This window comes from Tetranychus urticae, chromosome 2 (genome assembly GCF_039701765.1).
Source record: "Tetranychus urticae isolate SD_2017Ah chromosome 2, NJAU_TeUrti_SD_1.0, whole genome shotgun sequence".
NCBI classification, from domain to species: Eukaryota; Metazoa; Arthropoda; class Arachnida; order Trombidiformes; family Tetranychidae; genus Tetranychus; species Tetranychus urticae.
The window spans coordinates 7,866,421-7,893,278 of record NC_142959.1 but is presented as its reverse complement, the minus strand read 5'-3'; the positions used below and the strand labels follow the sequence as shown (position 1 = coordinate 7,893,278).

The 26,858-nt window shown below is 32.1% G+C and overlaps 1 protein-coding gene across 1 annotated transcript; it reads right to left on the bottom strand.

Moving 5' to 3' along the window:
- Positions 1 to 112: 112 nt before the first annotated feature.
- Positions 113 to 13,593, bottom strand: LOC107367954 (uncharacterized). The gene is made up of 2 exons (XM_015935726.3): positions 10,331 to 13,593; positions 113 to 1,123 (listed from the first exon to the last, which is right to left on the bottom strand). Exons 1-2 carry the CDS (start codon positions 13,037 to 13,039, stop codon positions 341 to 343), a joined length of 3,492 nt encoding a protein of 1,163 aa, XP_015791212.2. The 5' UTR covers positions 13,040 to 13,593; the 3' UTR covers positions 113 to 340.
- Positions 13,594 to 26,858: the final 13,265 nt, after the last annotated feature.

Below are 26,858 nucleotides of genomic sequence, written 5' to 3'. Positions count from 1 at the left end.
ATGTTCCCGTCCAATCTATTGAATTTAACTCCAAGTTGTGAAAACAATTCATTTGATGGCATCACTTCTTATAATTTAAACAAACAATACTCAAAAGCCAAACGAAGACAAGTTTTGATAGTAATTAAATAATTTACTTGGCATTTTTATTCTCTAAATATTTTACAATTGAGTACAATACAAATAATTATTTAAACTTCGATGAAGCTTGTTTACGTTGAAATCGAAAAAATTAATTTCAAATTCAAATTGTTTGTCTTTATTATAAGTTATAACAAGATTTATTTATGAAAGCAGTTAAAGCATTTATCAATAATTGTTAATAAGTTATGTATAAATCTCATTGGGTGTCGGAAGATGAATAATGTTTGGTATAACAATAGTGACATGATCGATATTCATTGACACTGGTTGATCGAGATAAATGTTTACAAGGTCCATGATTAGAGTATCCCGTTATTGGTCCTTGCGATGAACGATTTTTACATTGACTCGGCCTTTTTTTACGACGACGACGTCTTTCCCCGCCATTTGAGCTGACCGTTGAACTGGCTTTACGAGGATGACAGTGAGGCGGTGAATGGTTATTAACAGACAATGGACCAGTCTTTGAATGTGCTTCATTTACATCAATAAGCGATGAATCTTTCTTGATCAATGCAGATGAATTTGGAGTTGGAGGAAGGTGATGATGATGATGAGAGTTTAATGAACGATGATTCGGTAAATGTCCAGATGAATGATCTTTATTAATTTCTATTCGCCTGGTTGGTGGAGACTTTGAACAAAGATCACAGATATCACAAAAGTAAACATCCCAACAGCGATTACAATGGTTATTACGGTGAGATCGTGAAGATCGCTTATGGTGAGATCTATGGTGATGATGAGAATGGGAATGGTAATGATGCCGATGGTGAGTTGATGATGACGACGATGAATTGATTGGATAATGTGTTTCACCAGGATTATTGATTGGCCGCAAAATTGGTACCGTTCTTTTAGAGTAACAAGTCCAAGGTACCGAGACAGTTGACATTACTTCAGATCCACAGCAAACGGACATAATCTCGCTTTGTTGTTGGTCTCGATCCTCTAAGGCACCAGGAATTGACGAAGAAGACTGTTAACATGAAAGAAAATGAAAAATTATTAGAATTAAAACGTTCCAAATGATAAATCAACATTCAATTCAAGTTGTTGATGTTTTTCAATGTAAAGTCATTAAGGTTATCTCAAATGGTCCATCTAATCAACTTTAATCTGAATATTAAAGACAATTTATGACCACTGGATCAGCGCTTATGTTAGCAAAGCACATAATTTATCACTAATTCCCCATTAATTACAATTCAATGTTGCCCTTTAAGCCTTAAAATATTATTATTAATACTTCAACTAAAGCTTATCGCTATAATATTGTATCATCATTTATATCATCATCTTCGTCATTCTCATCATTTTCATCATTCTTACTATTATTATAATCATAGCCAGTGCTTCCTGTAAGCTATAAATAAAAGTATATTTTGTTGATTATTAAGGAGATGAACAAGTTGATGGTGAATTGTGATATGGCAATGAAGCAACTTGTAATTTCAACTTTGGCCATTACCTTGAGTTAATTAAACTGTCACCCAATATCAAGAAGAGAAAAGAGTTATTCAGTTCATCTAATTCAAGGTGAATTCAAATTGGTTACAATTTACCTGTTTAACCAACAGGTAGTTAGCCTTTCACCAACTAAACCAATTGCAGAAAAGTAAACTTTCCTAATTCCAAATGAAACATTCAATTCCCTCAAGAGTAATGTTGAGCAAATAGTTAACTAGAAGAGTTTCAATTAAACTATCATTAAGGCAACTTCAGAATCAATCTTGAACCAGAATAAGACTAAAATAAGATGAAAGCTGAAACCGCGATAAGTCTAAAAATTAGGCGATCTTCAACTAAAAGCCATTAGATTAATTTCAATACAAAACTATTTGGTTTTGATGCACAAAAGGTGCATTAAGAGCGTTATAATGCAACTGAAAGTTAATACTTTTGACAGTAATCTTTATGATTACCAATAAAATGTCATGAGAATCAATTTGATTCTGAATGAAGTGTCGAAAGCTAATTAAATTGAAAGCTTCAACCAACATGAAGATTATTGAGTAAAGATTATCTCAAAGCTGAGCGCAACTCGGCGAAAGCTTAAAAGCAATCATTATGATGATTATGTTTGCTGACAAATATTATATTCAGAGGTTGGCAAGTGAAAGAATATCTTGTTACCATGAAAAAAAGACGAAAAAGAAGAGAGAAAATCAGTCAATCAAAAGATAATATTTGAAATGAATCCCGAGGCTTTACCTGTAATCAATATAAAGATACATTGATAACAATTTGGGTCTGTTGATACTTGTTAACAAATAAAGAGCGGAAAAAGTAAAACGTAAATTAAATGTATAATACAAGTGATAACACACAAAAAGCAATCAAAGTTAATGATCTTTCTGAATCTGATTTGCTCAATCAACTTTACTTTTTTCTTCTTTTACTCTTCGTTCAATCGTTCAATTTGATTCTGAATCCATCTGAACAGTTTGTTGATGCAGTAAAAAGCCTTCTAATGATTACCCTTTATCCTAATGGAAAAACAATTTCATGTGAATCTCATGTTCTTAAAAAGATTGAACATCATCAAAATCATTTCAACAAATCTCGATAGACTCTCACTTTCTCTCATCACAACAATCATCATTCAACCCTAATCATCATCTGTTTTTATCATGCATTTGCATAGGATTTAGTTCAAGTTGAAAAGTTGAATCTCACAGGAATTAAATGAACAGAACAAAATCATTTGTAACAATTTAGCGAGAAGAAGAAAAAAGTAAATTGAATAAAATTAATTCATTTCCATCCAATTCAATTGGAAACATTTATCATTAATCATTTCAATCTATGAGATAAAATGTTCAACATTTTCATTGAAAATGTTACCATAAAACCGCAATCTTTAATGTAATTTTATTCTTGAAAACCAATTCAAGATTAAGGTGGATAAATGGCAAGCATCAGGGCAAGTGCCAGAAGGGCTAATAAATGTCCATTCAGAATTTCATGATAGAAAATTTATTGCAATCAAATCAACTCGATCATCATAATTCATTCAATATGTTGACCAACAGACTTCATGTTTCCTTCAGTAAACTTCAAAACACAAGCTTTAAAGTCTGAGTCAGTGCAACATTAATGAATGTTTATTGGAATCAAATCAGTTTTAATCTTCATTTTCAATTGTTGCAAGGCCAATCAATTTCTTGTCCCGATGATGATGCAAAATAAACCTGAAACCTGAAACATCAAGCCAGACAAGTTAGCTTTGGTCAAAGTGAGAGTCAACTTGAGACAAGTCCAAGATGAAATACTGAAACAACAATTTATAAATTGAGATTTAATTTAATCAATGATGAGGCAAAATGGTTCAACTCAAGGTAAAGGTATGATAAAGACACTGCTTTTAAATATCGCGACTTGAAGAACCCAAAGTTGAAGCTAAATGATTGTTGAATTATGTTAACCAGCTGAAAATGAAAAGCCTTTTCCAACTGACTCTTTGGTATTTTTATTCTTGCTGACAGCTGAGAACAATTTTTCATGTTTTCCATGAGACTTCAAGTTTCAGGATCAAATAATTAACTTATCAAATACACTCATCTATCAATAATTATGAGTTCAACTCTAATCAAACCTCTCGGCTTTTGATTAATGAATTTAATTCAAAATACATGAGTAAATGTAATGTACACCAAATGGTCAATATTTTTTACTCTCAGGTCAGATTGATGAACAAAACTGAGTGGCGAAAAAATGTTTTTCTTGTTATCTTTTCATCAGGCTATTTTTGAGAAAAGTTCAGCTACTGAACATTTCTCACGATCCATAAAATTGATCACTTGACACGCTTGTTTCAAGTTGTGCGAGCTAATCAAGAATACTAAATGGATTAGTTAAGATTAATGTTTGATATGAGAAGAGAAACGAATGCATCTTAATTACTTGTCACAAATTTCAAGCCTTTAGATGGCAATTCTGAGAAAAGAGAAAAAGAATTGGTTCAACTTCATGGTTTACTCCCATAGGTTATTATATTTTCTTGATAATCTTTTCAAACTCAATAGATATTTATGGGTTCCCTTCAAGATGCAACCAAAATGTAAAGGAAATCAGTTTCATGACAAAATATCGTTACAACAATTGACAATCAATCGTTGAAACCTGTAAACTATTTGCCACAAAAATCACCGAAAGAAAAAAGAAAAGTCACAATTTTCGAAACAAAAAGACAACATTCAAAAGTCGCAATAAATTACCTTAAAGTTAGCCTCCTGTAACATCATCATAATCATCATTATCATTAATGTAACCATCATGATATACAAATTCATAGTAAACATGATAACCGATTGAACAAGAGGTAAAGTTAATGAAGACGAGGAAATAATGTTTAATCATTTATTTGATTATTAACAGGAAGATGTTTTATGTAGATAAAGGGAATGAAAAGAGACTAAGAATGGATGATAATGATGATGATGATGATGAAAAGAAGAGAAAGAATGGAATGAAATATGGAGATAAATTTTTCCGTGACATGAAAGATTGTTCAACAAAAGAGGAACAGAAAAAAATGTTCAGAGTAACTCATCCTGATTTCAGGACCATTTCATCGATTCAAAGTTATCCTTTTCATCTGCAAACTCCGACTTTCTTTTATCTTCACAATCATCACAATCATCATCATCATCATCACTTTACTGTCTTTGCTCACATCCATTTAACAAAGTATTTTTGCTTCTTTGAATCAAAGTAAAAAAAGGAGGGAATTGGTTAACATTGTTATAACTATCAAAGTGTTTGTCAGTGAATGATGATAATGATGATGAGAAGGATGATTAGAGTGAAAGGATGGAGAGAAAGTAAGTGAATATGTCCACACAAAAAGTAGGGTAAAAGGGTGTAAAGCGAGAAAAACATTTCTCGAAAGTTTCCTCAAAAAGCATATTGTTTCTGAACAGAGTTTTTCAGTGAAAAAGAAGCTCAAGAAAAATAGTAAAGAACGTGATGAAAAAAAAGTAAATAAATTAACACCTTTGATTGTTGATAATCAGTTGTTGGTGTTGCAGTCAGAAAGTGTATCAAAATTGCTAGCAATCAGTCAATTGATTGTTCAAGATTATGATGATGATGATGGTGGTGATTATGGATCATGATTGCAACTGCAACTCTGATAATCATGGAAAGTTGGTTGAAGAGGAAAAGTTTCATATAATGTAATAACTGTGATTCAAGTGATCAAGATGAAAGAGGCAAAAACTGGCCAAAGGTTCATAACAGTAATGACTTGGCCTTTAATCTGACCAGTTTTTAGAGTTTTTGCCTTCTTTCTTGGCTTGCAACTTATTTCAAATATTTTCATTGATACCAAACAAATCGATACTCAATTGAGGCCCAACTGACCTTTGAAAGTTTCAAGGAGAAGATGAAAGTGGCACGAAGAGATGAGCAAGATAATTTAATGTCAAAACTTGGGTTTACTTTTTTCTTGCTTTTTTCAGTCAATCTTATTGAATGAGACAAAATAGCAATAAATTTTACAACATGCAAGGTAAAGACATGAAATGGGTTCATCATGATCAACGACGAATCTTTCTGCTCTTAATTGACTGTTAAAACCAAATTTAAATTAAATTGTAATGCCCAAAGGGAGTTTCAAAGTAATCGATTTATGGTCAATTTTGTGGTTCCTTTAACGATACTTAGTCAATTTAGTCAAATATTGATTTGAAACATTTTCACAATTCAGTCAAAAATGAGACACAATTTGGATGAAACTTCAAGAATCAATTTCAAACTCTTTGCTCGATGTTCAAAAATCTATTCAAAATACAAGAGCTCATTGATTATGATTAGCAAAATTGTATCAATTTAATTTTAGAGCATTTTTATCACGATTGGTTTCATTGATTCAGTGTCGATTGCAATATACAAAAAGCGAAACGTTTTGTTTAAAATTTTTGATTGATCAACAATTTGAATGTTTAAAAGTTCATGACAATAGAATAAAAATCTGGTTCGTTTGGAAAAGCATTGGAAAGGCATTGCGAATGCTGACCCGGACAACCATAAGAGTGGTCAAGATTTATTTTCATTCTAGTTGTTTCAATTTTCGGTTGACCTGAAAAGATGATGTTTATGGAGGAGTCCAAGTTTTCTGTGACTGGTTTAGACAAGTGTTTAAAAGGTCAAGTAAGAAAGGTCATCCGGACCAATTTACCAACTGTTAAAGTCACTCATTATCCTCAACATTTGACTGACAAACTTGCAAGTTGAATGTTTTAAAATCATTGAAACAAAGTAAGCGAGTTGTTAATTAAATTTTGTTGCATTGGATGAAATTTTCAAGGGAAATGTTAACATGATTGGGAAGAGATTTGAAACAATGAAAAGTTAACAGAGATTAATTAAGATTAACTTTTCTGGATTCTTTGGTTTTAATTAATTTCTTACAGAGATATCATCAGAGAGGAAGAGGAAAGATGGAGAAAGATTAAGACTAATAACAAGTACAAGAAACATGCAAATGCATTTTTGTTATAGATTTTTGGTTCACTTCATGATAATGAAGAGGAAAGAGATTGGGAAAAGTGGAAAAGGTTACGATATGAAAAGATGATGATGAATAAAAGGCTGAGGATAAAGCAAGATGTAGGAAGATGAAAGAGAGTTTTAAATGAGTTTCAAAGAAGCTGAGATTTGAGTTTGTAAATAAGATGAAGATGGGAAGCAAAAAAAGTGATATTTTGATGGTTCAAGCGAAACTGATGAAAAATCGATGAATAACTGTAAATGTAAATGATATTACTGCCTTTTGCTGTGTTTTTTGCCTCTTCACTGAGTGTGTTTATATGTACAATTGCTGTCTGCAATTTACAGCGTTCAAGTTGAAATGAAATGTTCTTGAAAAGATGTTGGGCTTGGGAAGTTGAAGATTCAAAGATCAATGCAAAAATGTAAAAATGAGGCAAAAAAACAAATGAAAAAATAATAAACAAAATTGAAAGCAAATGAAAGAAGAAGAAGAAGCAAAAATATATTTTTCACCTCGAGTCAATAGATAAATATTGAGTAAAGTGATAATTTAATTTTGAGTGAAAGTTAAACTCTGTGGTAGGTTTAAATTGAAATGCAGTCAGATTTGATATCTCAATGGATAACATGCAAGATTAGGTGGGATTCAGTTTTAAACATATCAAGATCAAGATGAAACCTTCATCTGTCAAATGTTCAAAATACAGGTTGTTGATTGAAGTCCATTTCATTTTTCAGTCAAATTGTTTATTGAGTTCAAATTGCTTTACGCCAACAAAGTCATCAACAGACAATGCAAGGTAAATTGTGATACTTTAACAGTTGATGCACTTCTTTTGGTCAATTAGTTATTGAACAATCAATTTGACTGGAAAAAGATAAACCTGAAAACACAAAAATTCAGAATGAAATGGTAGACAGTGAAGATCTGAATGTTTGGTCAAACCAAAAAACAAATTCAGAACTTCTTTGGCAATTTTTTCAGCTTTTTAGGTTCAATGAGTACTTTCAGACTTTGATTTTTTTAACGCTCTAATGGATCGAATGACTGATTAAGGTTTAGATTTGCGATTTCAATTGGAATGTAATGGAATCGACATTTTCTGCCCTTTTGTTGCAACTGTTTTTAGGGTCGAGAGGAGTAATTGGGTGAAATTGAGATAATGTCCAATAACTGGTGAAGTCACTTGAAATTGTTTAGTTTTTTTCCGATTACAAAGTTATTCAAATTGAATACAAAGTACATTTCATGGAAGAGTTAATTAAACTCTTTTTTTTTCATTCTAATTAATATCTGATTTCATTGAGAAATATAAGTAAATCAATAAGGGCAATTAGTTGTTGACTATTTTGCTACTTTAACTTGACAGTTAATGAAAACTTGAAAAACAACATCTCAAGATTATCTTTCAAGGATAAGAGAGATTTAAAAAAAAGTTGACTTTTTTTCTGTCATTTCAATGGATACAGTTTCAATTGCGGCCAAAAAGGATAACTTTAAATTGCCGATTTGAGTTCAACTTTCAGTCAATCACCAACTCATGGATCAATTAAGTTGATTGTCAAAGGTGATGAAGATTCAGAGGAATCGGCATTGTTTTTACTTTTTGCCTTCCTCTTGACTCTCGATGGTTTCTCATGTGTGTGTGTGTGTCTGACTCTTTTGCCGCACCGATAAGTGATGAGGCCTCAATAAAGATTGGCAAGAGGATGATCAAGATGATGATAAGGATGATGCAAAAGCCAAAATGTCTCCATGATAAATCAATTAGAGAAGGTAAAATGTTGTGATAAAGTGATGAGAATCTTTCAATATTTACATTTTCCATGCAACTTTTTCCTGGCTACTTTCTCAGAAATTAACTTGATTACAATAAATAATAGTTTCAGGTTAACTGAGTTAATCAATGAACCATGAAATCGTTTTTTAACCAAAAAATAATATTCAACTTGTATAATGATGAGAGAACGAGAAATTTACATTTACATTTTGCAAAATCCAACAATCAATTGTTTCTCATTCTAATGATTGTTATTAGTTTTGGATTAATTTAAGGTTAAAGTGATTAACTTAATAACTAGACAAAATCAGGAGCATCTGAAATCACAATCGCAATCGGCAAATGGTAATCGATCAAGCATGAGATTTAAAGCAACTTCAACAGCCAACGGTGAGATTATCATCATTATTATTAGGTTTTAATTAATAGACATAATTTGAATGTCTATTGATTGAATCTGTGAGAACCAAGAAAAGCTAATTTACAGAGTAACGACAATGGAAACAAATTAATCTGGTTAATTAAGTTTAGACTATTGATTGAATGGGAATCAATGAGGAAGGAAAAACCTTTTTTTTCAATTTACAATAATAATAATTCATAATGTTGAAATGGGTTTGAAATGTTATTGCAATTGATTTGGTATAAATAAAGTTGAGTTAATAGAAGTCAATTTGTTTCTGTTTCTTGGTAATTTTTGTTGATCAAGGAAGTTGAACAAATGATGAGGATGAATGTTGATCATCTTGAAATGATGAAGGAAATGCAATTATCGGCAAGAAAATGCCTTTTCAGCCAAAAAAAAGGGTATTTAAAAGATGATGATTATTCCTTGTTCATGTTACTTTACTTGGATGCTTGAGATCATTTTCAAAGTCTTCATCATCATCTTCATTCTCATCTTTTGAGTCTCTCCGCTTTTTCCTGTTTTTCATCGTCTAATTTTATCTCAAACTTTGGTCTAAGAAAAGGTTCAATTGTAATTGTTGTACTCACAAATTGACTTTTTTTAGTAATTCATATTTACGGGCAAAAAAGCAACATTAAACAAAGCTAATGATAATCATCTGTGATCATCAGTAGATGAGTCTGATGAAGTCCTTTAATGATGTTCAAATTTGAGTTAACCATTCAAATGAGTTGAGCTAATTCATATTGTATTTCAATTGTAAACTTGTCATCACTTCAATTTTTACCAATTTACATGTTTCAACATTTTGTCAACAACTCGTCGTACAATTTGTATAATTGTTGCTGACTTTGGTTCAATTTTGGCTGAAAACAAGATGTAAAAGCAACAAAATCGTTCAACATTTTATCATGTTAATTTGCGCTGACAAATGGCCAGACCAAATCAATGTTAATACACTTGACAGAGCAATTTAATTTAATCATTGGACTAAATTTTGTGCCTTTGTTGAGCAAAAAGGGCAACATGAACAGTTTTGTAAATTAACTTATGAAAGTCAATTTATCTAGGATTTTGTTATAACTGTTTTAACTTGAATTAATTTGGGTTGAAGAGAGAAGATGAACAAGATTTGATTTTTGTAGTTTAACTAATCATGTTAATCCAGGCTAGTAATTTTCAAGGAAACATAAATGAGTTTGATACTAAATAGTTGTCATCATCTTATAGTAATTTAAGGCAATTTACAGAAGATTAGAGATTGATAATCCGTTGATGAATTTAGCATGGGAAATGGGAAAATCATTTTAATAACTGTTAGTCTGGATCATTAAGAAGGATGAAAAGTGTAACATTATTCTTGGAATAATGTAGATAATAAATAAAGCGATTGTGGTGATCATCATCATCATCATACTTAATGATAATTTTGTTAATGATGTTGATAATCGGAATCATTTGAAAAGTTGCTTTTTCTGCCTTTTCTTCCAATTCTTACCTTAACTAAAGCTCTATGAAGATTGGACGGTGAAGGTGGACTTATAATGGCTGGAAGTTTCCGGTTGGAAAGTTTAACCCGTAAACCGGAGATTAGGTTGTTATCATCACCAGTGTTGCTGGTTGAATTGTTATCTTGAAATGTTGAAGGTGATTCTTTTCCTGTTGGACCGTTGAGATTGAGTCGTTTGGTTTGACGGACTGTTGATGAAAAGGATTGAGATGAGTTTGACTGTGAGATTGACATCATCTCTTTACGTGTAGGTAAAGGTGGTAATGGCGGTGGGTTGGTTCGTGGTCCTTGCCATTTGGCGAGAAAAGAAGAGGACGGATTCCAACAGATAATGTCACTTTTGGCCTTTGAATAGCTGGTTGGTCCGACAGTTGATCCAATGGCAGTGGAAGCTGAAGAAGCAGATGAACTCAATTTACCCGCTGATTGTAGACGTGAAATTAAATTGTTGATTTCATTGGTACCATTGGTTCGCCCGGCAATGGGAACACCAACACATGAGGCTGAACCAGTGTTTCGATGGTGATCTCTTGGAAGACCATTTGAATGGTATCCATTATCAAATGAAAGTCTTGGTCTGTTTGAAAAGATTGAAGCGGTAACACCAACCTCGGGATGATCCATTTTAAATGATGAGGCTGATGAGGATATTATACTGTGAACATTTTTTGCATCTAAATCATTTTTAATCAACTTGTCTTTCAATTGTTGCTGTTGCTGCTCTTGTCGACGACGATTTTTTTCAAAAAACTTTTTGGCAATTGCATTCAACTTTGGATTGATGAATACTTCATGGTTTGATTGGTGGTAATCTAGATGATATGGTGTTGGTGTTGCATTGTTGATTAAAGGGGATTCAATTAAACTGGGTAAATTGTTTCTCAGGTCAGATGAGATGTTGTTAATTACTTTATAAGGAATCGCTTCTCTACTTGTATTGTCATGAATCTTGATCTCTTCATAAACCAAACCATGGGCAAGCTCTTTGCTGTTACTTGAAGTGTTATTTGATATTTCACATTCATCAATGTTTAATTTATTACTGGACGAGGTTTCTCGAACTGATTGTAATAAAGCTTGAGCTAAATGATGATGATCACTATTAGCTGAATGTGAACTACTATTACGAATAACATCAACTTTGGGCATTAAAGGGATTTCCGGAACCGAACCAGTTAGACAGCAAAACCAATTACGACGGTTACGACTGTGATACTGATGGTGATGATTATGATGGTTATTACGGTTACCCTTTAACCAAAAAGTTAACAAAGTACGAACATCTCGGCGTCTGGCAACATACAAGATTATCATGTAAAAGGCAAGTAGGAAAGATGATAGACTGTAGACTAATCCGTAAAAGAGTTGATCCAGTTGAAAGGCATTTAAATTTCCTGATAAAAGATAAGATGCTGTTTCAGGTGGGGACGAGGATGAAGATAGCTGTAATGTTGTTGTGAGTGATGAAGATGATGAAGATGCGACTAATGGAATTAACTGGGATGTTGAATTACTGAAAATCAAAGAAATTGATTCACTTGAGTTGGATGTAGATAATGTCGTAGATGTTGCTGGTGTTGAAGGTGTCACAATGGATCCATTGATGGAGGCTGTTGATGCAGCGGCTGTGGATAATGGTGGTAAAAATAATGAAGATGTAGATGTAGATAATTGATTTACAAATGAAAATGGCCTCCATGCAACAAGAAAAATCATTGATACAATGAGATTGGTAAAGAGTATGAAAAGTCCAATTTGTGCAAACAACTGTCGCCTGTAAGTCCATTCAAGATCAACCTTAATAGAGGCATCTTTACTCAATCCATTGAGACCATTTTTAAGAGATATTGTTGAGTCATGAAGAGTTGCTCCGGGTGAGACAATGTTGGTTCCTAGACAGCTTAAAATACAAGCAACAATGAGATAGACAATTAGATTAAGGCAAAATAAAAGTGCAATTGGACCATAGAGTACAGCATAACCTCCGGGTGTCATTGGAACATAACATGACGAGAAAAGAAGAGGCGATGATGACGCTGAACTTGATGTTAGAGAGGATAACAAGGAAGAATAGGTTGACCCAAAGTTGATTGTTAAACAAGAGATGCAAATTATACTGGATAATCCATAACCAAAAAGATAATAGCCTAAAATAGTTGAATGTGAGGTTCGCTTTTTAAACGTTGATACAGAATGATGGTGAATTGAGCGGGTCCGAAGAGGGAGATCAGGTAATCTAAGGTCATCATCTTCATTATCATCTGTCGATGATTTGGTATTATTGTTGTTGGATGAGGAAGAAGAGGAAGAGTTGACTGATGAGGAAAACTCGTGGGCACTATGAGACAAACTGCGATACATTGAAATAGCACTTAAAAATATCCAAAGAAGACAGGAAAGTGTTGAAAAGTGAACTAATGCCGATATTATTCGACAATGAACAAGTTGCTGTTGATGAGTGTTGGACGACGGCGTGGATGAAGATGATGTAAAGGGAAAAGTAAGTGATATTGTAAACAATGTTATGGTACAAGTGATGAGGAAAAGAATGTTGATTAGCGAGTGTTTCGTTTTCCTTGGCATTCGAATAAAGGAAAATCCAATTGAATAAATCAAAATGACCAAAAGAAGACATGGAAGAGATATTAAAGCACCAAACAGGTGAGACCATTGTGATACCATTGGCGATATCATCATAAAATTTGTTAACAAATCAATAGGAAAATGGTCACAAAAAAAGATCACTTTGAAGTCAGCAAAAAATTGTAAACCCAAAAGATTAGTCAGACGAACAAATGTTGACTAATTGGTTGACAGAAAGAAGCGTTAAAAATGGCAACATTATTGGTACAATCAAGATCATCAATAATATTTAGATGACACACAATTTTTGATTAATTATTGATCATTGTTGACTATAGTAGTTAAAAAGTTAACACTGGTTAATTGTAAAAACCAGAGAAAAAGCAAGTTGTTGTTTGTAAAAAGATTTAGTTAAACATGGTGAAAGCAAATAAAAAAACTGAAAGTAAAAGATTGTTGACTTTTAACGGAAACAATTTGATTAGAAATGCATAGAAAATGAACTTTTTGTTTCACAAATGACCATGTCGATCATGATGATGATGATGGTGCAGACGATGATGATAATGATTAAAATAATAAAACATTGAAGTAAACTTAGACATAGTCAGGATAAAACTGAAACAGTCTAACAGAGTCCCGCTTTCAGGTTTAATTTTACAGATAAGATGACAAAAATAAAGAAGCGCATGTCTTATCATCCTCTCTCTCTCTTTCTTTTCCCTCTTTCCTTCAGTTTCTTTTTTAGTCTCTCTTTTCATCTTTTTAGTCATCATTATCTTCCTTATCTTCTTGACTTACCATGACAACAACATTACTGATTGTTTTCATTTCATTTTATAATGTAAAATGCATAAAGGTTAACTTTACCTTACCCTTAACCCAACCATTTTGACCATTTATCTAACTCTCTTTATCCACATTAAACCTGATTATCTTGATTTAATCAGCTTCCAGTAACTGTTACTGTCCAATGTAACCTTCAAAAGATGATCATTAACGGTTGGACATGAAATGACCTCAAGATGATTGAAGACAATAAAAGCCATTGAAGCTAAAAGAGACATTAAACTCTGAAAGACAAAAGGACTTCGCTTCTGTGACTCAACCAATAAATCTTGACATTTACATCTTTACCAATTTGAATAAACCTTTAAACTCTTCAGACAATTTATTGATAAACGATTAATATTCAACTCAAAGTGTTAAACAATTGAATGACCAGGCGAGTGTTAAGATTAATCATTTGTTCATTTTTCTCATTTCTATTCTGTAATGAAGTTTCCATTGAAGGTACACACAATAAATGATTACATCTTGATCAGTGTTATTTTTTGCAACAATTACAATTTATAAATCATTTTGAAATACATAATTGATGGTTAAATTGTAGACAAAAATGAACGGAAAAGTCAATAAGGTGTTGATTGATTTATAATATTTCATTTGAAGTGAAACATTAATCATACTATTTATTTATTTGGCTATAATCAATTGTGTTGATTGATTGTTGATCATTAACAAGTTATACCGATTCATAATCAAACAAGACAGGTAAACATGAAGGTCTGTGAAGATGAAAAGCAAAGGAAAGATGAAAGAGATTCAATTGTAAAAATAGACTTCATTTTGTCGCCCACGAATTGTCCATGATAATGGCGATGATAATGAAGACAAAAGACTCATCAAAGGATGTTAAGTGTTAACAAAAGATACAACATCTTTGGATGAAAGATGGCGAAAGATGGCGAAAGATGAAGAGACTGAAAAGTAAACTGAAAACATTTGAATGTGTTTTTGCGCTATAACCACTATTTATAAGTAAATCTGTGTTGACTTTTTTGTTTCTGGGAAATGATGTTGTTTTTGTTGATGATGGTGATGATGAAGGCTGATGAGAGCTGATGAGGATGGTTATTTAGTAGAGTCAAGGGTCAATGCCAATGATGACAGTTTGTTGCCAGAAAATGTACACTTTTAGGTTTTGGGACTTTTCAAGTAAAATTATGAAGTTTGGTTGGCAAATTTGTTCATAAGCTAATGAACATTGATTTTACAATAAAATAAATATTGATGTTTTCTGGGTTTTCAGTTGATTTTTGTTTCTTCTTCTTTTTTTCAGAACATTTCATGGAAAATATTGCTCACTGAAATGGCCATTAATTTATGAGAGAAACAATTAATTTAATTATTATTATTCATGTTTAATGAGTAAAAGAAATGAATGATTGTAAAGTTGAAAATGGTAAAGCTTTACAGAGTTGGACTTTTTGGTCAGTTTTGGTGAAAACACTCTTTCCGTTGTAACTGCAAATAAACTTGAATCCTTTTTCCTCTTTTATTGATCCTAGCATCATCATCATCATCATTTTGTGTCATCTTTAAAAAGGCAAAGTAAATGGTTACATGCTGTTCAGAAGGAAAGGGAATGAAGAGAGAGAGAGAAAAAAGTTAGTCAAAGAACATTGAAAATGGTTATAAATTGAAAGATTTAAAAGAAACTTGATGATGCTGATGAGAAGCACAATGGCTTTGAATGATGAAACGGATGATGTTGGAGAGTGTAATGAAGATCAGCATAACTTTGCAGTTGAAAGATAACCAGAAGAAGAAAAGCATTGTGATTAGTTTCAAGCTTAAATGTTGCTAAGATTGGGTCGAGAAATTTATATTTATATGTATTAGATGGAAAAAAAGGAGAAAATATTTTTGGATATAAAGATGAGGAGGAGAAGGAGGATGCTACTGTGATGATGATGATGATGGGAAGGAGAGGGAGAGTTAGCGTCACCTCAAGCGGTTGCCTTGTTGATCCATGATTTATGGGCATCACAATCATTTGATAGGCTATTATATACAAAAGAGGAAAGGAAATGATAGTCAATGAAAGCCATTGGGTTACCATAAACACGAGCTAACCATTTGACTCTTTTTAATGGGCTAAGAGTCGAGTCACTCCGTTGTGAGTTGATCCACTAAACAAGCCAAAAATTCACTTTTTGCATAACTTTTTCTTCTCACTTTTGCTTTCTAATCAGATAATCATAATTCACCTTTCAATGGCTAAACCAAGCATAATAATGTTACTATTTTCATCATCATCTTCATCTTCCATTCGCATTTTACTCATCTAGCTTATTAAAATTAACATTTGAACCTAACAATGAAAACTCGTAAATAAGTATTAAGTTGACATCAAAAGTCGAAAAACAAATAAGAAATATTCTCAATCCAATAATAATTTCAGTTTGTTTTATCGAGCATTTCAACTCCCAGTTTATGAAAAATTTTCCCGTTGAAACTTGTTCGATTTTCATATTTTTCTGTCAAATATCTCATCATGATACAGATGATGATTTTCATTGAACAAGACTTAGATTTCTTAATATTGACCTCATTTTTGATACACTTTTCGGTGTAATTTGTCATCAACAAATTGAACCTGAATTTTTGTCGATCCTCAACTGTCTAAGTGAAATCAATCAATTGATGAAACATTTATCAAAATAGAGTTAATTTCTCATGAGAATTCAAGTTATGGATTATTTTATTCTGTTGAGTGTTTTTTTTTGTTTTCCCTGAGCTTTGACTTTTTTTCTCTCTCCTGCCTGACTTCTGTTTGCTCAAAGGTTCAGATGTAATTGATTATGTTCAGGTTGAACCATTTTGATAAATCCTAACCAATGATCAATTGTTAAGCCTATTACATGGTTAGTTGAAAATGAAAATGTCAAGACAAGCAAAAACAGTTTAAGCAAAAGAGAAACGAAAATTAAGTTAAATATTCATCGTGATTTTCAGGTTCCATTCAATTTGTCTATTTATACATGAAATGGACGAACAAGAAGAAAAAACATTTTTCCACATTTCATGATGAAAACGGAACAAAAGTTTTCAAATGATTACCATCATTTTCAAGGTTCTGTTGTTGCTCCAGTCCAAAAGTTTCCTGCAATACAAAAGGTTCAATATAAATGATCAACATTAGGATAACAAGAGAACCAAATGGATTGGCAATGTTTTTGCATTTTTGTACATTCGACTGTTAACATTGGCAGAGTGAAAATGTTAATAATAATAATTGATACAATGATTGGAGTGAAAAGAGGAGGAAAAAATGAGCCAGATAAAAATGATGATGAGGAAGAGAAACTGAGAGCGAAACTTTGCTTTTAACTGATTGTCTAAAGGACAATATCTAAATCTGTAAATAAACTTTACCAACTTGTTTCATTGTTACCAGTATTAATATATTTTTTGCCTCCCAGAACAGATTATTTAACTTTCCCTTCCATTCAATTCCCTGACAATAGGAGCTCTTGTAATGAGGAACAGTGGAAAAACAGAATCATCTTTAGCTAATTAACTTTTCCTTATTTTGGTGTTAATCTTTCTTAATATCATCAGCTGAATTATCCTTCATTTCTAATCAAATTTTCTTTGTCATGAACTTCATGATGATTAAATAATTTATACCACATTTCAAGATTTACTATTCAAGTCATGGTAGATTCAGTCAATTTTTTGGAGAAAAAAATTTCGTGTAAAAAAAGTTGCATTAAAATTCTGAAAAAGTTTAACCATTTTCTGGTTACTCAACGTAAGTGTTTAAAAAAGCAAAATCAAAATGACTTTAAACTTTTAATTTCTTGGCCATCATTTTCAACTCAATTGCTTTGAATCAGATTGGAGTCTTTGTTTAGTTCAGATTATCCAATGTTCAGAAACTGGTAAAGTTGGGTTTCAACTCTTGAACCTTTGTCTTTGATTTGCAAGAAAATGCATTAAAAATCACTTACACAGTTGATACGAGAGTCCAATATGGATTGGTTGAATGATTAGACTTTTGGTTGAGTTTAATGATCCAAGAAGCAGCAAAAATGATCATCCTTATGATTATCATCATTGTCATCATTATCTTCATCATTTAATAGTTATCATCCAATAAAGTGAAATCTTTTTCTCTCTTTTTCCCAATCTTCTCATTGAGTAGTAATAATAACATGAAAAGTTTACTAAACAAGCTTAGGCAAGGTTCATTGAATTAAGCAAAGCAATTGATGCTGACTAAGCTTGAAACCAACAACCAACAAAAGCCAATGACAGTTGAAAAACAATGAGTTGATGTTATTATTTCCAATCAATTACCCATTATTAAAACATAACAATTTGGAGAGAAAAGTAAAGAAATGATGAAAAAAAACAAAAATCACAGTTAACCTGGAAAAGTTAATATTCATTTCACATGCAAACCCAAAGGTAAAAGATTCAAACAATTTGTATGAAAAGGAAAAGAAGAAAAATATTGTCAAAATTGAAGGAAAAATGAAAACGATTGATTTTACTATTAAAAAAGGCAAATTTTTCAACATTTTAAAGTTTACTGGAAAAGGTGTTTTCAGATGAATATGGAAAAGTCACAAAAGTGAGATGAAAGTGATGAGGATGGAAATGGTGATGAACAAGAAAAGATTTGTGTTTTGAAACAATCTTAATGTGCTTCCTTCACGATATCCAATAACTGAGTAAACTTTTTTTGTTGCCTTTTCCAGCCTCACTGAATGCTTCAATGTTATATCCTTGAACCTCCAGGGAGTTTCAATCCCAGTCTGGTAAAGAATTTCTTTTTTTTCTTCTTCAACATTCTCTTCATCCTCCAATCATCATCATTATCATCTTTACTTTCAAATCTTCTCCTCCAATGAGTCTATTCACTCTTTGGCCCATCTTTTCCCTTCTCCTGTTCATCATCATTCTCATCATTTTTTTTACTTTCTTCATCTTCTTCTTCAAACCAAATTCTTTACCTTTTTTTCCTTCTTTCTCTCTTCCTTCCTTCTTCTAATATCTTGTTGGATGTTATTGTTTGATAACTCAAAATTATACTGCAACATCATCAGCCATTATCATTTGGAGTAAAAAAATTTTCATTTGAAAGGCAAGACGAACGGTAATGATGATCAAGAAAAGTAGTAACAAGTAACACTATCATCATCATTAAATTGATGGTTTTACACTCTTCTTCAGATGAAACCGATTCCACCATCGATATGTTATAATCTGAATACAAGATTCTTATGAATATAATACTAGTCCAACCTTACGACTATCATCATCATTATCATCTCATTTTCCCTCCCAGTTAATATCATCTTTAAAAATGAACTTCGCTATCAGTTTAAATTCATGTTATATTCAAATATGTTTCTTATTAATGGCAAACTCTAATAACAACTTGTTCTTAACCTTCATTTTTATGAATTCAAACTCAACTTTATCCTTTGACTATGTAAAGACAAAAATGTTTCAATATTTGAAGTGAAAAAAACTTTTCGACGAAAAAAAGAAACTCTTTTTTTTCTATTGAATAATTGAATAATCAGTTTCAAGTGAGAATCACAGAGTTCATGGCGTTTGTTGGCATGAATTTTAAACAACAAATTATAATAAGTTCAATGTTTGGGTGAAAAAGAAAAGCTCATTCCAGGAAGAATTTTTGATTCCTTTTTTTGTTTCAATGTTATTGCCATTTTCATGATAATTGCAATTGGTTAGACTTTAAATGGCTCAATTGAAAATTAATGGAAACATTGACTCGAATTAATTCAATGTTAAAGGAGCGAAATTCAAGTTTCCATGGAAATGTTTACATTCTTGAATTATCTTTATTTCTCCATTGAATCTCATTTCCATTTTACCTTCAATAATAATTGTCATCATCATGATGATAACCAAATGATTTAGTAAATTAAAACAGAAAATAAATTTACCAGAAAAAGAGTAAAAAAAGAAGGAAAAGAGAAAAAAGTAAACCTGAAAAGAAACTGATTTACAATGTTAATGATGAAAAGTTGACAGAGTTTAATCATTCACCTTGAACCTGTTTCCATTCATGATAAACTCGGAATTAATAACACAAAATGTGGTGACATAAAGTTTATAAATGATGAGCGCGATGATGATGAGGAAAAGATAAAGATGGTGATGAAGATGAAGATAGACAGACTTTTTAATAATCTTTCATCTTTAACAGGTATTTTATTATCCATCAACTTCTTTGGTGGTTTCACTTTGCTTTTCTTACATCCTTATCATTCAGTTAGCCTTGATGCTTTACCATGTTGATAACAGTGATGAACGACAGGTAGTCAGATGAAGAGATTGAAATGATGAGAAGTTGATCATTTGCAGAATTCAAGTCAAAATAAATGGTTTTCCATTCATCATTATTTTTCTCTTAAAGACGTTTCTCATCATCATCATTATCATGCTTTACAGTCTAAAGATTCATCCTTTTCATTGTTTAGTTTTCCAGTTTTTTTTCACATTCATTGACAAATTGACAAACCTTTTCAAGGTGGAACCACTTTTAAGCTACAAAATTGCGGATATCAACATTGTCATTATTCATAAGCAACATTATCTTGATGTAAACGCCTTAATTTCGGTTAATTTATCCTTGAATTATCTGTGAAAAGGAAAAGTTTGAAAGTTTGAAAATTTCCGTTTACATCAAAGAGTTGTTAAGCTTATTGATTGAGAAAATTTTGAGATCTTTGAGTCAAATCAATTTGTTTTATTAATAAAATCAATCTTTGAATATTTTTTTTGCGTTTCATTTTTGGCTTTTTTCAAGTTATGATTAAGTCTAGTTTACGAAAGTCGATTGTTGAATCTGAACTTGAAACTAATAGCAACTGTTTCAAAAGGAGAAATTAGAATCTTTGGATTCTCGATTTGAATATTCATTCAAATTCCCGTTCATTTTTTATCAATGGACGATTAGAAAGTTTGAAAGTTTCACTTTGCGTAAATGAGTTTAAGCTTTATTCATTGAAAAATTTTGCCCTTTTAAAGTTGCTTTGTTTTAAAGCCAACGAAAGCTGAAATCAATTGAAATTATCCAGGTGAAGAAATGAAAATTTGGGTGAAAATCGAAACTGAAATCTTATGATTTTCGATGTTCAATGTTTTGTTCTGTTCGTTTTGTTCATGCAAAGATTTATCGTTACATTAATGGGCTTTATAAAGACGATAAAATGGTCACCCAGTCAACAGAGACATTTTTGGAGAGTCATTTTGAGATCAAAATGACTCTCTTTTGACTCACTTTTTGATTGCTTTAGCAATCAAACAGTCAAAATTGATTTTCAAGAGATTCGAGAGCTTTAAAATGATTCTGAGTTTCAAATTATACAAAAATAAACAGTTTATTGATATGATTCTAGTTTGAAAAATTGAATTTCACATTGAATTTGGCTTTGAGTGGAATTTTATAAAAATCGAGTAAAAATTTAATAACAAAAATTGATAATTTTGAGAATATGGCACTTTCTTGGTGAATTTGAATAAAAATGAAAATCTTGATAATTGAAAGTCTAACTGAAAAGCTTATTAGGGAATATCCATCGGTTCGGACTCTTTCTGGTGAATTTCCGCATCGATTTCCATTGTTTGAGAAGATTCTTGAATTTCTATTTCCATTGCTTGTTGTTGCTGTGTTTGCTGATTCTCCGAATTTCCAGAATTTTCTTCTAAACAATTGGATTCATGAGTAACGGTGTAAATGCGACCATCAGCTTCAAGAATTACTTGGAATGTTTGAGCAGATTCTTCACGAATATACACCAATTTGAATTCTAGATTTCTATCCATGGCTTTTCTTTGGGAATTCACGGAATTATTTGAAATCAAAATGAAGTTGAAAAATTCAAAAATATTTGAAACACAATAAAACGTTTACTTTGTTGGTAAAAAGCTTTGACAGTTGATTATACAATGAACAAAAAGATGTTGATGTTGATGGAATTCGATTCACGATATTGAAGTTGAATTAAAGAAAACAAAATTGAAAATAATTAAGAAAAATGTTGATTTGTTGATGAGTTGAATTGTGTGATTAAAAGCTGAAAACGATTCAAATTCGTAGAATATGGAACTGCTTAAAAGCGTAAATAGCTTTTTCGAAAACTCTACTTGTTTTCCAAAAACGCTTCCACTAGAAAATTTTTCGCATATTTATAATGAAATTTGACGCTTTCAATCTTGATTCCTTTTCGCTTGATGTCGATTAATTTAGCCACTTGATTCTTTTTCGACGATTTTATCTCGTGGATGTGATCAAATGTGAAGGAGAAATCACCGGTGAAACCTTTGAATTTGAATTTCAATGGACTGGAATCAAATTCAGTTCCAATGAAGCAGTAAGCTGAATGTACATGAACGATCATTTCGATTTGGAAAAATTTTCCATTCTTCAACCGGACAACGCTATCATCTCTCATTTTGTCTGAACTATAATTTTTAGTTGAATATCTTATATTGTTGAAACGAATACTTTTATAATAACGCAAAGAGTTGAATCGAGCTACAATGTAGATTCCAAAATTATCCATCAACGGTTCAGAGATTCTTGATCTTATATTTTCATCTTTTGCTGCATCATCATCTGCGATTGTAGTTATGACAGATTCTTGTCGACTGGATGTTGTTCCAAAGATTTGATTTTCTTTCTTCGACAGTTTCCAAAAGTTGACTTTAGTTTGAATAATTTCGCGGTGCTTAAAATCATTTAAAAATACTCTCACTAGAGATTGAGCGACACTTGAAGTCCTGCGCACTTTTTCTTTCAAAATTCCCATTTGGTTTTCCAGTGGATAGGCGTTTAGATTCGCAAATGGTCCAAGACAGTTGATAGATTCTGGTAAATGAGACAATATATGTAAATTGTATGTGCATTGATTTTCTCCATAGATTTTTAAGATTCCATTTTGAAATTCATCCACAAGATTCGATATTTCTTGAATAATATCATGTGTTATGGTATCTGAATTCATAAGAACATAGATTCTTATTAAACACGCAATGTTATTGATGACTCGCAATCTCAGTAATCCTTTTGAACATGTCAGAAAATAATAACAGAGTAGTGAATCGTACTCGGCTGATTTCCAAAATTTAATCTGGTTGAGATCTCTTGGTGGTCTGGAAAATTCACTCGGAACTCTAATTTCTTTCAATCTTTGTCCAAATTCATTAGTGAATAGATTTCTATCAATGTTAGATTCCAAAACATTACGAATTTCACTCTTGAGCCATCCTTTGAATATGATATTTCTGAAGATTCCTAGAACCATGCAATGCATGGGCTCTACGGAGAATCCTTTGACAATGTTGAAATCTTTCAAAATCAAAAGAGGCGATTCACCAACAAGGCCTAGAAATCTGTCGATTCCTGTGGTTGTGTCTCTGTTAGTCAAGTAAAGCTGGAAATCAAGAAAATCTTGATGTTTTCTTGAGAAAGATTGAATTTCTTCTCTTGAAAGGTAAGGATAAACTCTAGCTCCTTGAGCTGAACCAGCTTTTACCAGGCACCAATCACAACCATTGAGGTGATTGAATTGACGTACGCTTCTAAGATAGGCACGCATTGGTGCATCTGCAATGACAGCAACAAGATGGAAAGTTGCTTTCAGAATTTTCGAACCGTTGTTTGGAAATTCAATAGGGTTAATTGAAAGTTGATTCAACTCTTCAACAATTGGCTTGAGGAAAATATCCACTTTCGGTTTCTTTCTACCAACAAAAAGTCCAACTAAGAAAAAATTCTCTCTTCTGAAATGTCGAGACATTTCATTCACGGTCAAAAATAAGGGAAAAATCGAAGAATTTGAACTATTTCCAATGGAAACTTCATCTGCATGAAGTGTTAGTGTGAGTCGTTTGACTGTAGAATCATCATACGACTGCTTGATTCTTTTGGCCTCTGATGAATTACAAATTTCAAATTCGTTCAATTTTGAACTATCCCAACAAGATTCTGGAAGTAGCGGAATATGATTTTCCAGCTGAACACGAAATGGAATGTGCAAGAAATATTTGTCTTGTTTGAGAATAACAGGTTGAATTTCACCATCACAAATGTAAGTTCCATAATTTTTCGGTTCACCGTGAAAAGGTCCATGAAGATGTTCTTTCTCACAAATTAAATAGACGCTGACTCGATTAGTTTGAGCCTGCTTATCCCAATAATAGCGAACATTTGGAAGAAGATTCTTGTTGTCACTTGTTGAAAATCTATTGATGTAGAGGTTGAAAAGATTCACAATCTTTTCAGCTGAACTGAGAGTCACGCCATTGCATGACAAAATAGATGAAAGTATGGCTTCTGAGTAATTCTTTTTATCTGGCACAGTAAGTCCTTCGCTTTCTTGAATTTCTCCAAAGTCGGGGAATTCGAGAATTTCACTCGATGATGAATCACTCGATGATGAATCGGGACAGAGAAATGCTGGTTTACACAAATCAAGATAAGGTTTTACATCAACAACCGAATCGTCGGAAGATTCAATGTTTGGTAGAGCAAACAGATAATTCGCGGCACCACGTTGATCATGTTTACGTTTAAGTTTGTTTACTGATCTTGTAGACATTTTGTCGGCACTCAACAATTGTAAATTAGACAAAAACAATTGTAAATAAGACAAAAATAAATGTAAATAAAACAAAAAGAAATCTCGGAAAAGGAAATTTATTTGAATTTATCTAAAAAGGAAAAGCTGATAAATAGAATTTTATCAATTTTGAGATCCGATATTGAAAAGATATCGATCAAGGAATCATTTGATTTGCTAAAGATAAGATATTCTAATCTTATCGTCATAGCAACAAGATTAGAAAAGAAAACGCGTTTAAATCAAATTTTCTTTGCTAACCACGCTTTTTATTCTCTCGATAATTATACATTTGTTAATTGATTTTGTTTTTAAAATTTGGACTCAAATTTTTATTGAATATATTCAGTATTTTCATTTTATGCTAAAGTGCCAAAGAATTCCAGTAAAAAGTGTTTTAAAAAATAGAAAATATCAAAAATTCATTTTCAATCAACGTACCTTGATTGCTACACTTGTGAGACTCATGGAGGGTCAGAATCTTGTGCTCGTTATTTTACGAATTGTGAATAAAAATGGTGTTGAAAAAACTGTTCCTTTCGGTTTTAAGGTCAACAAGGAATCAATTCCAGAGAATTGTAAACCATTGAAAATTCACCCGAATAATTTCGTCTCGATTCATATCGATGGAGTTGAAAAATTGGAAGCAATGCTTGTTGCAATTGGCGGTGAGTTTTTTCTTATTCAATTTTTTCAAAATTCTAATTACTTTATTCTTCTTTCCAGAAGATTCAAAAGATCTGATGGAAAAATACAAGGTTTTCATCGATAAATATGAAATTCGTACGAAAAAGATAGCACCATGTGAACGCAAGATTTTACACTGGTGTAATTTGGAATCTGTTAAAATTCAGCAATCAACTGAAAACAACCTTAAAGTTACTTCGTTGGAAAATTTTGAATCTTTTCTACGAAGAATCGATCGATTGAAAAGGCGTCACCCACCTAAATGTGCAAGTGATACTGTTTTTCCAAAAGTTGACAGCGCCGTTATTACTGTTGAATCTGAAGAATCCACTGGTACTTCAACGGACAGTAGTGATTCAGATTATTCTGATGATTCAGATGGAAAAGCCAAGGAAATTAAAAGTAAAAAAATTAGCCAAAGTGGCAAGTCAACGCCACAAAAAAGCATCTCCAAGAGTCTTGAAAAAATTCGCTCGATAGCTGCCCAACCTCAAGCAGATCAGAATATCAAAGAATTTTTCCAAGAAAGCAGCAATATTTTTCAATATATGATTAAATTGAGTGAAAATTTTCAACATTTCGAATTTTATCAACCATTTTCAACTGAAGTAGAGGCTTTACGATTCATTCCTGAATCTGACGAAACAAAAGAATTTGATTCCAAAATTACTCTGGTCGAGGGAATCCTACCTTTACCTACGAAGAAATACAATTCCGCATTGAAATCAAAAAATCCGATGCCTAAAAAAGATGAATTTGAATCAGGGCCAGCTGCAATTCTGAGCAATATCATTAGATTTGCTTTTCCACGCCATTGGTTGGACGATGTCACACTTCGTGGCTCAAGTGGACGAACTTCTTTGCTCAACATTTGGAATCGAATTGATCCACTACGTGAAGATTCAAGCGAGCATATCGAAATCGGATTAGGAGAAAAACGCTTTCGAGCCCTTCTCGGTGAGTTGAGTTTCGATGAATTTCTAAAATTTTATGAATCAGAGATTTTATAGAATTCAAATTTTATTTATTTTATAGATCATTCTGTCAGAAAAGCTGGGAAAAAAAGTTATGATAGAAACACAGAAAAGAACCTTGTTACCACATTATCAAAGGCAATGCACTATGCGCGTACTAAATTGGCTCCCTCTAAAAATTGTTCTAAAGAATCGAATGACAAGTCGAATGAGTCTCAAACGAATTCCTATTGGAATTTCGCTTATGGCAGCGATGAAAGTGAAAACTCTTCGGACGATGAGAATCCCAAAAGGGCTAATCCAAAGCCTGGAAAAGATAAAGAATCGAAAGTTGACGGCGAAAAAGAGTCGAAGGATAGAAAAGAAAAAGAGTCAAAAGAAAGAAAAGAAAAAGAGTCGAAAGAAAGAAAAGAAAAAGAGTCGAAAGAAAGAAAAGAAAAAGAGTCGAAGGATAGAAAAGGAAAAGATTCGACGAATGAGAAAGAGAAAGAGTCAGAAGATGGAAAAGAGAAAGAGTCGGGAGATGGAAAAGAGAAAGAGTTGGGAGATGGAAAAGAGAAAGAGTTAGGGGATGGAAAAGAGAAAGAGGCGGAAGTTGAAGAAAAAAAGAATGGAGTTGAGGAAAAAGGAAAAGAAAAAGAAATTGAAGAAGTATCCTGCGAGCCTGAAATCAACTTTCGAACTGAAATGGAAGATGATAGAGATAAAACTGACGATGATGCTTCAACAATTGGAAATCGAAACGATGAATCACAAGATTCATCTATGAAAGATAAATTCGATTCTGAAGATGCATCAAAATCAGGTTCTACTGTTTAT